This window comes from Euprymna scolopes, chromosome 25 (genome assembly GCF_053919585.1).
Source record: "Euprymna scolopes isolate OS-2025 chromosome 25, ASM5391958v1, whole genome shotgun sequence".
NCBI classification, from domain to species: domain Eukaryota; kingdom Metazoa; phylum Mollusca; class Cephalopoda; order Sepiida; family Sepiolidae; genus Euprymna; species Euprymna scolopes.
Window position 1 is genome coordinate 88412894 of NC_136506.1, and position 11457 is coordinate 88424350.

The 11457-nt window shown below is 32.6% G+C and overlaps 1 protein-coding gene across 1 annotated transcript in view; it reads left to right on the top strand.

Moving 5' to 3' along the window:
• Nucleotides 1-11457, top strand: part of LOC145247494 (membrane-bound transcription factor site-2 protease-like) — a 116321-nt gene that overhangs the window by 85045 nt on the left and 19819 nt on the right. Inside the window, exons 5-6 of the mRNA XM_080109307.1 lie at nucleotides 4386-4578; nucleotides 10019-10125. Coding sequence (XP_079965433.1) covers nucleotides 4386-4578; nucleotides 10019-10125 — 300 coding nt within the window. The remainder of the gene's footprint in view (nucleotides 1-4385; nucleotides 4579-10018; nucleotides 10126-11457) is intronic.

An 11457-nucleotide genomic window follows, 5' to 3' on the forward strand; every position in this document is an offset into this window, starting at 1 on the left:
TTTTTATTATGATTTTCTATGTTTATTGTATTTTGCAAATTACGTATAAACCATCGTAATTTGCTAATATTTTCTCCTCTGAGAAGATGAATAGACATCGAAAACCTATAGGTTAAAGAGATATACTTATTGAAATGTATTCTTTTTCTTGCATATAATAAAAATTCTAGATTTGAAATTTAACCATTTCACGTCATAGAATTTAAATTACTAATTTATGATATATATATATATTGATCAACACTGCTGGGGAGCCATGATGTGCCTATTTACTATGCCTCCCCACGGGACAGAGTTAGACACCAGGGTCGTTTTTTAACGTGGAGAAAAGGTACAAAAATTAAAATTGTCTCAGTCGTGTAGGATTTCTCCTCCACCGAAAGAGAACAAGAAATAGAAGTGCATCATCTGAAGAACAGATACTACACTTTGATCTTGTACCGAAGGCCAAGTTCTGTGGTGAAATTGGGGAGCCATGATGTAATATACTATTTTGTTTTTAAATCCCCGAAACAATGTTTCATGGTAAACAACTGATGATCCCTTGAAAAATAAAATTATTGGTATTATAGTAAATTCGAGAGCGAGTTGGAGTGATTGCAGGTGATTAAATGACTTACTGACTAGATGGTTTTCTAACGAATGATAAAAAATATTTTTTGTATAGTTTTAAAGGTTAAAAACTTCAAAGACTATATATATATATATATATATATATATATATATATATATATATATATATATATATATATATAAAGGAGAGTAGAAAGTTTACTTTCCGCAGCATCATGTTTCCTGCTTTGAAAGTAAACTCAAGCTTGACTTTCTATTTTCCTTGAATGATAGTGCTTGATACCAAGAGATATATATATTTAGTACTAGCAGGGAGGTGATCCGACGTTGCCCGAGATTGAATAATGATCAACGAATGTTTTACACTTCCATATTTTTATTGCCACTGAAATCAATGAAATCAATCATTTTTCAATCAAATCAATTGATTGCTTGCTTGCGGTGCACTAGAAGGAAGCTTCACATGCCTCCCTGCAGTGACTTAGTCCACAATACATTGTAACCTACATTGCACTGTAGAGAACCTACTGTTGATTTTATAAAATTATTTTTCTATATAATGGCTTGAATTAAAATGTAAAATGCAAGTCAAGTATCGTGCTTTAATTGTGCTCTAAACAGAAACATTCATTTCGAATGAGCCCCTGTCATATCAAAGATACTACTGTTAATTTTATGTCAGGCCTTTCAGCTTGAGTGGTAATAAAACTTCTCAAATGTAATTGTAATGTCGTAAGGTGTTAACTTTGGTCAAAATCACCTGTTCCTTTCATCGGATTATTTTGATTAATGATACAAAACCTATCTAAAAACATTCCTAGGCACAAAGTACCTTCCTGTGAAATTTCATAAAAATAGGCCCAGCCGTTTTTGAGTCTATAGGGAACGAACTCACACGCATGCAAAGTTCCTTTTATATAATACTAGCAGGCCGCCTGGCGTTGCCCAGTCGTAAAATATGCATAAATATTATATTTTAATACAGAAACTGAGACATGTACATGCAAGTATTAAGTTTTTTTTTTTCTAAACAGTTCACTTCTTGTAATTTAAAAAAAAAACACTCGAGCTGAGATCGAAACAAAAACCTAAAGACAGTGAGTCAAGTACGATAACCATTAGGCCAGCCTGACACGATCTATAAAAGGTGTTTTCAAGTTATTTATTAACATAAGTAATTTAATGTGAACTATTCACACATGCACATTCATGAAACTGTTAACAAACAGATCAAAATCCGTTGACTCTCACATACCAATTTTTAGCAGCCACATTTTCCGGATGAAAATGGATTAAAGTTTTTCACATGTCTAAATATCATATACTAAATTTCAAGTCTGTAGATCAAAAATTTGTTGAGTATATAGGTTGAGAAGTGACCTCACACACATTCTCACTTTTATAGATATACTAGATATTTAGTATTTTGTTGTTGTTTTTTTTCCAAGGATGGAGTACTGTTGCCACATCTGGGCAGGAGCTGCTAGAAAGGACTTATCCTGCCTTGATAGAGTTCAAAATAGACTTCATAGCCTCGTAGGAGATGTCCTTTTCTCTTCCCTGCAACCTCTTTCTCACAGAAGAAATGTTGTGAGTTTGTCTTTGCTTTATCATTATTTTCATGGCAAGTGCTCGACTGAGATTCAATCTATGCTCACCTCTTTCTAAACTTTCACAAGAAACACTTGGCTAGCTGAAAACACTGTCAATAATTCCCTCCAATCTTTATCTGTGCCTAAACCTAAACGTAGATTCCATGAACAAAGCTTCTTTCTTAGAAATGCACGCCTATGGAATTGTCTTCCATTTTCCTGTTTTCTACAATATGGTTGTCTTCAAGTCTGACGTAAACAAGTTTTTGATGAGCCGTTCAACTTAAGTTAATAATTTACTGAATTTCCATTACTAACGATTACTAATTGTCCAATTGATTACTGTACACTCTTAACTCTTATCCTCGAGTGGCCTCTGGGCCTTGATAAGTGATGATGCCTATGTAAAAAATATATATATGTATAACGAATACACACAAAAATAACTACCCAGATTTTCAAAATGCGTGACCACGCGTCACCTATCCGGCTTCATAAAAACCCCGCAGTTAACAACATCACGTGGACTCTTCATCGAACTATCTTCCACTACATCATGTCGAGGAAGAAGAGAAATAAAAAAAGATTGATAAAGGAGTCTTACTCCGAAATATATTTCTTTAAAAATAAACATCTGTTTATTTTATAAAAAAATTTTGCGTTGCAGTTTTGGCTTCAAATGTATTTATACATGTTTTATTCTTCATATATATATATATATATATATATATATATATATATATATATATATATATATAGTCATAGATGTTCCCGTTACAAATATGATTTTTTTTCTTTGACAGATAACTGCATAGCAGGATTAATCGGCATTGCCCAGGTTGAATAAAGGATGGCATCACATGTTATAACATTTTCCTCATTATTAAAATAACAACTAAAGAGTAACTGTTATGGATACATTTATTTGGGGGGGGGTCATTCTGCATAAAACTAAATATAGTTCACATTACCCACTGACGCGTCTTGCTTTAATGATTGACTTGCATAAACATTCCTTGCATACGACAAAAAATATTTTTGATTGGAACTTTACAAATGCACTCTGGAATTCCTAATAAACTATCTATTGCTTAAAACCAATGTCATAAAAATTCTTAACACAATTAAAATTTAATTTTTTAACAAGCATTCGTCTTTGTATTTTTATAGTTCAGTCATATGACCTTCTGCAATAATTTTAAGACTAAATTTCCTGTCCTATCGTGGTATATGTTAACGTGATTGTAGGCATTTAATAAGGTGTCTAAAAAATTTTACTAAAATCTATTTTTCTTAATTGTGAACACATGATTTTGTTTTCTCAACAGGGGAATGGGCCAGAATTTGTTCTCGCTAACTCAACTCGTGACTTGCCGCACCAACTCTCAATGTCTTTTTTTTCTCGTACTTGGCTGGCACAAAAGTCTCTTTTTTTTTCATAACTCGTTCGCTTATTCACCCAGAACAGCTTTTCTTCTCCCAACTGACAACAAACTCACTTGAACAAGACAACGTCAAAAACACAAAAGATGCCTGTCGCACAAAAAGAAATTTGTTTTTTTACATTGCCACCTTGAGCACTTTCATGTATGTATTATTCTTTTATTGGAAGGATTTCAGTGCCAGTGCTTCTCTATAGTAGACACACGCAGCATTTGTGAGTGCTTATTACCATGATTCCCCACAACGTTATCACATTGTCTTTTTTTTGTTTTTTATGGAAATTGCTTGAGACAAGGCATGAAGTAACTTGATGTAAGAAACTAACTAGAACAAAAGATGATCGTCACAAAGACAGGAAATGCTTATTGACCCTAGACTTGAAAAGACCAAGGCTGTAGGTAAGAAAACTGAACAGGAAGATATTCCTTAACATTGCAATTCGTGGAAAGAAGCTGCAGAAATAGGAAGCTGTATTACAGTGATGTATTAAAACAATTGAAGACCACTAGATCAGTCAAACGAGCAGGAACAACGGAAGCAGGGAATAGATCGGACCATTCTGAAGCCATAATAATATTTATAAAAAAGACTAAGAATAGAAACATCACATCGGTGCGAGAGGGAAGGCCAATCAAATTACAGATCTGCAATTATTATTTGCATTATTTTTGCTTGATGTTTTTTATGAGAAATATGGAAACAAGTGGTTTCTTTTTTTTTTTTTTTTTTTTTTTTCTCTCTCTAAATTTTATCCATGATTTCTTTTCTGTTATGTAGAATTCAGCTGTATCTGGTCCCCGGGGTCTTGCTGTAGGTGACCCTGTGACCAGTATCAGTGGCTGCAGAGTAACCAGTGTGGATGATTGGTACAACTGTATTAGGGTCAGTATGAGGGAGAACACCCTTGGACATTGTATGTCCCTTGACATTATCAGAGAACTGGACACCAGCTCTGCAAACTTTAAAAACAGTGAGATCTTTTTCCATTAATTTTTTTTTTTTTTTTTTTTTTTTTAATTGGATTATTCAAGCTATTGTTCTCATCTTTTGGTCGATGTAACCTTTTGACCTTGTTGAGGTGTATCTTACTGAACTTGGGAATCTTTGTTGAACTCAGGAAATCTGCATCGAAGTTGAACGGAACCCGTTATTTAATCTATGCTCTCGTTCTATCAGTAATTCACAGTTGCATTTTGAGTATTGTACACACTGAGGATTTTGAGTATTCAACCTCTAGAAGAATGCAACACTTAAAACTAAATTTTACCAAGTACTTTATCCACTATGCCAAGGGTCCTCGTAGATTAAATAAAGGGTTGTTTGAAATTCCATGCAGATTCCTGAACTTCTCCATTACTGATTAAAATAAATAAATAAATAAATAAAAAATAAAATTTTTCTTTCGACAGATGCGGGTGTTTATACTGGGCCTTTTTTTTTTTTTTTCAGTTACTTCTCGTCATTTCATGCTCGCCATGTCGTCTAGTGGTTACCAATCGCCTCATCTTTTTAACTTAGATGAATATACTTCTCATGCATAAAAGGCACCAAAGAGACAATTGCTGATTTTTTTTTTTCATTGCCACCTTGATGTAGGGGGCTACTATTAGCGACACCGGCTACAGGCTGCCTGGAAGTAGGAACCTGGAAGGGAATTTCAAAGTCTAGTGGTTCTGGGAAAGAAACTACTGGAGTAGAAGGCTCTCTTACATCTAGAGATCTCTACTGTGAAGGGGTGGGATTTTACTGTTTGTCGGGGGTATTTACGTAGAGGGGGTACAAGTGCTTGCAACTCGTCGGAACATTCACTGTTAAAGTACTTGGAGAACAGGCAGGGGGATGCTACATTGAGTTGATGGGACAGAGGCTGAAGCTTGGATGACAGTTCAGGACCTATCAGGTTGGCGACTCTTTTGAACCTTGTCTAGGAGCGAGAGACTAGTAGCAGATGCATCAGCCCAAATATGACAACAATACTCAATACATGGGCAAATGGTGGCCTTATAGAGGTACAGGATACTTTCGGGCATTAGTAGCTTTCTAGCACAGTAGAGAGAACCTACCTTTTTCGCAGCAGTTCTGGCAATGCTCTCAATGTAATTGTTCCAACTCATGTTTCCTGTGAACGTTAGGCCGAGAGAATTGACTTATGGAGAGAAATTATTTCCTTAACTTAGCTTTCCAATTTGAGAACTGAGAGGTGCAGACAGAGCCTTGAGGTAACATTAGATTATTTCTACATTATTTAACTCCTCTTGTTCATATTGCCTCCAATGGAGAAACTGAATTTAAAATCCTTTGTTTCTCTCTCTCGACAATGTGACATCATATCCTCATATTGTTCGACTTCTGTTTTGTCTAAGGAGTTTGACCTGTTGCCCCCAGCTTCCTCACGTCACCCATCTCTGGGTGCAGTTCTGTTTGCATATAGGTTATCATAACCTGCATGCAAGTGAACCGCATCAGAATTTGCACTAGATAACTTAATCACTATTTTCTGGTGTAGGGTCTCTAATACGTGACACATGTTCTAAAAAATAAGATAGGAAGCATGACATCAGGAGGAGCTTGTTGGTGTTTGCATATTAAACTTCTGCATTAGCTTTTCTTGTGCACTTGTTATGTAACATGTGTTTACGGCATTATGTAACATAATTGTGTCATTAGAGCATATTTGTGTATTAGATTTTTTGTGCACATGTTATGTAACATGTGTCGTTATGTAACATAATTGTCATTAGTGCATATTTGTGTATTAGCTTTTTTGTGTACTTGTTATGTAACATGTTTGTCATTATGTAACATAATTGTGTCATTAATGCATATTTGTGCATTAGCTTTTTTGTGTACTTATGTAACATGTGTTTGTCATTATGTAACATAATTATGTCATTAACGCATATTTGTGTATTAGCTTTTTGGTGCACATGTTATGTAACATGTGTCATTATGTAACATAATTGTGTCGTTAATGCATATTTGTGTGTTAGCTTTTTTGTGTACTTGTTATGTAACATTTGTAGGTATTTTTGTTTACGTCATTATGGTGCACAATTATGTGAGTAATGCACGTCTGCATTAGCTTTTCTTGTGCACGTGTTACGTAACTTTTGTTTACGTCATTCGATGTTACCTCCTTGAGGTCGACCACTGACTTTATTAGTAGTAAATGAGAAAGTCCAAATTTATTGCCGCGTATTAATCTTCAGTTTGTATAGGTCCTTATTATAGTGCGGCAGGTTTTCTCAATATTCCATAAGAATCTTTCACTTAGTGATACAAGCACCAAGTGAAAGATTGTTTCAGGAATTATCTATATATTAATACAATAGTGTGTGTGTGTGTGTTCGTTCTTTGGTGTGTCACGCTTACGTCAGGGTCGTTTAATTATATTCTATTTCTTGTCATAAATAATTTTACCAAGAATTTTTCATAAGTTTTGGTTTCTGTTTTGACTATAGCTGATGGCACTTAAATCATCTATTTTCTTTTTTTTTTTATTTATTTATTTATTTTTTTTATAAATAATTTTATCAAGAATTCTTCATAAGTTCTGGTTTAGGTTTCGATTCCAGCTAATGCACCCATATATTCACCATTAAAGTACTTGTAGATATATCTTTTTTTTTTTAATTTTTGAAATCGCAACTTTATAATATATAAAAATCGATAGAACATTAACTCTATAATAATATATACAAAATCTGCAAGAATTAAAATATCATATTTAAACGTACTTTACGATCAGGCTTTACCGGGCGTTCATGTTAGCTTAGATAAATACTTTTGCAGTTTTAACAAAAGAGCTACAATAATATCAGAGCATCTCCATTTACACTTGACATCTACAGAATGTCAACATCACTATATTTCATATGAGTCCCCTGTGGAATTTCCATGGGTCCCGCTAGTTGCTATTAATAAAATAGTTTGTTTCATCTAAAATAAAATTACTGGAACAATTTTCTCAAACTCTATAAAATTATGCCAAAAAGTAAGAACAGAAAAGAAGTAATATTGTCAAGACTTGGAATAGGACACACAAAAATCATACGTTCCTCCTTGTAAAGAAAGCGGCTTCATTTTTGGATTTTTTATTTCGTGAACCTTTCCTGGTGAACTACTTTCTAACAAATTGTTTAAACCTAAAACTAACACAACACAAAATTGATAAAAAAAAACTTAAAACTGAATCAAATAGTCAAAAATATTCAAATCTAATTTACAAAAACTCACCATGTGTGTCTATTTGTGTCTCCATATTTTCAAACTATCTTTTCCAAAACTAAGTCGCAGAGCAGCACTCATGGCCTCAAATGATTAGGGTTCAAAACTGAAAAAAAGAAAAATCGTTATACAGTTTATACATTCATCTTAGTTTATTTTTAATTTTTATTTAGTCCATATGCGTGTCATGTTGGTACAGTGGTAACGTCACCAGCTTTGAATGCTGCAGTTTTGGTTTCGATTCTAGCTGATGGCACCCAAATAAGATTTTTTTTACTTCTGAAATCACGACTCTATAATATATACAAAGTCTAGACAAATTAAATTTTATGATTAGGCAAAGCCCCATCCCTCACTAGTACCTGAAAAAAAATGGCATCTCCAATTTCAAAATAAACAAATAAAAAAACGAATTACATATTTATGAATATATGTAAATGTATCTGTATATATGGATTAACGTGTGTGTGTGTATATATATATATATATATGTATATATATATATATATATATATATATACACACACACACACACGTTAATCCACATATATATATATATATATGTATATATATATATATATAAAGAGAAAGAAAATTAAAACTGTAAGTTGAACTTTATAATCAAAATTTATTGTTCGACTGAATGCTCCAGCAAAGAATTTACAAAGTCGTTATTCCGCGGAGTTTCAAAGAATGCTATTCTTATTCTCATCAGAGGACATAAAAAATCAGCATATTATATTTGTAGCAATGCTAGTATATGCTAATTAAGGCATTAAGTGAAACCGCAATTTATTGTAGTTATAAATTGTCAAATAAAGTGAAAAAATGTTGGATATGTAAAATATATATATATATATATATATATATATAAATAAACCGCATATAATATTTCAGCTTGCATGAAAATCCTCTCAAATTGATCCGAAATGCGAAATAGTTCTTTAGAGATAATGGATTCCAAAATAAGTTCAGCGTGACGATGCATATAATCTGATTGGAAAGTTTTCAAAACAGCTGAAATAGTGAAAATTATTTTTTCCGGCCAGTGCAGTAGCCCAAAGAGAAGTCTGTCCCCAGTCAAATGGGACCTAATAGTAAAGAGAGAAATCCAGTATGAGAACCTTCATCATCGGCTTAATTAGGAAAAGTGATAGAAAATGTGAAAAGTGATTGATATATATATATATATATATATATATTATATATGAGAGATTAATAATTCACTTGAAATGTTAATCAATTAGTATATACCAATTGTAATGGATTTAAAAAGAAAAAATGTTTTTTTTTGTTTTTTTATAAAGGCAAAATGTCTAAGCTCAATGAATATCTTTTGTGATTTCAGAGCATATACAGTGTAGTAGAATAGTTTGCAAAAATTCCAAAGACCAACTCATCTCTGTTGGTAATTTATTTTTTTCACGGAGCATACATTACAATATTGTTTGGAAATTACTTATATACCATATGTTACGACCATGTAATCCCTACAGCCACCAACTTGAAAATGCTGCTGTCAAACCTGACATAGTTATATGGAATAAGTTGGAGAGAGTTCTAACCTTGGTTGAAGTGAGTGTCCCTAATGATGGAGGTCTGAACAGAGCTGAAAGGGAGAAACAGACCAAGAAGGTGACGATGCTCTTCTAACTTCCAAAACAAACGATTGCTTTCGTGTTATGCTAACAGATGGCAGTTCTTTTTTTTCTTTTTTTTTATGGCGGCTTCAAATAACCAAAAGTTTTAGACCTATCAGAAAAAAGGTTAATTATTCTTTTTTTCTTTTTCTTTTTTAAGTTTATTATTTGTACATAGATACATATAAAGTTTATATTTAATAAAAATATCAGAAATACGACACCACAACACATCTCCATTAATCACTAATTGGCTAGGAAGTGGGTGTTCATTTTATGTTAAAATCTAAAAAAAAAAAATTTTTTTTTTTTTTTTTTTTTTTTTTCCAGGCTGTTTACATGTAATCGCCCCTAAAAAGTAGGATCTGATTATTTTTGACAGGGTAAACTACAATGTATGTGATAGTAAAAAATTTACTAAAAAGTCTTAAGGAACTAAACATTAAACTTTTCTTTGATCTAATAATAAAGAAAGGTATTATGAAATTTGAAGGAATGATATGCATTTTAAGTTGCTTTTACTATTTTACTCTCCGTTTTCAGATAGTACTCGAAGACTTTCCCGTCCGTCACAATTTGTTGATTGTTGCAACAAAACGAGCAACACCCACTTGTGTTTCATGTATCATATTCGAAGCTTTCCAGAAACAGTAAGTTATCAAAAAAAAACAATGCAGACATTGTTTCCTTTATTTCTAGTTATGTCCGTCAGTTTCAGTTGATCTTTTCTTTAATTTTGATCTTGAAAATTAACGAAATTGGTTAAATTGCTGCTGCTGTTTATTTGTTGTTGTTTAACACCAGTCATTCATTCATTTTGAATGAAACAGATGATTTTGTTGGCGTTCATTTCTCTGATATCTTTCTAGTTGGAATTCTTTCTAGAAAGACGTTAGATACTTATGGGAGAGACACTGGAAGATTGTCAGCATCCTTAAGTGAAAGTACTTCTTTAGAACGAACTGGATTTGAACTTGACACACTCAGATTGTCAGTCAGTGCCATTAACCACTGAGCCACTGTAACAGTAAGTTATAAAAAAACAATGCAGACATTGTCTCCTTTATTAATGTCCGTCAGTTCCATTTGACCCTTCCTTTAATTTTGACCTTGAAAATTAAGGAGATTAGTTAAGTTGTTGCTGCTGTTTATTTGTTGTTAAGTACCAGTCATTTATTCATTTCGAATGAATCAGATAATTTTGTTGGCATTTGTTTCTCTGATATAATTCTAGTTAGAATTCTTTTTAGAAAGACGTTAGATACTTACGGGAGAGACACTCGAAGGTTGCCAACATCCTTAAGTGTAAATTAGTGTTGTGCCGATGAATCGGAATCGGTTAAATCGGTAATTTTCGGGGAATCGGCATCGGAATCGGAAAAATGTGTGTATAATTTCCGATTCCAAAATCGATTCTTTGAATATTTTTTCAAAAGTTAATTTTCAATTGCTTGTACCGATTATAAATATTGTTTTCTTTTAAACTATTAGTAAAACTAAACTCTATAGATCTACGTACTCGTTATAGAATGAAGTTCTCATAACAAAATCACGTAATTTCATTAAATAGTTTTTGTTTTACGCTCCCTTGACTAATTATCGCAGTTTTTTTAGGAAGATTCCGAATTTCCCAAATCGTTTTTACGGCATAAAATAAAAACTATTTGATGAAATTACGTGATTTTTTTATGAGAACATCATTCCATAACGAGTACGTAGAATATATATATTTTTTATTATTTTTCGTTTTTTAACTTAGTGTAAACTGCACAAGCACCCTTTTTTAATACGTGAAGACAGTTTAGAGCTTCATCCTAGATCTAAAAATAATTTGGTTTTTAGTGGGTTTACAAATCTCGTCCAAAAGTAGAATTTCAATGAGGGGGGACTTTTAAATGTAAATATAATTTCTTTTTCAATCTGAAAAATTTCTAATTGTTTTCTCTTTATCTATTTTATCCAGACTTTGATAAAACCATTGT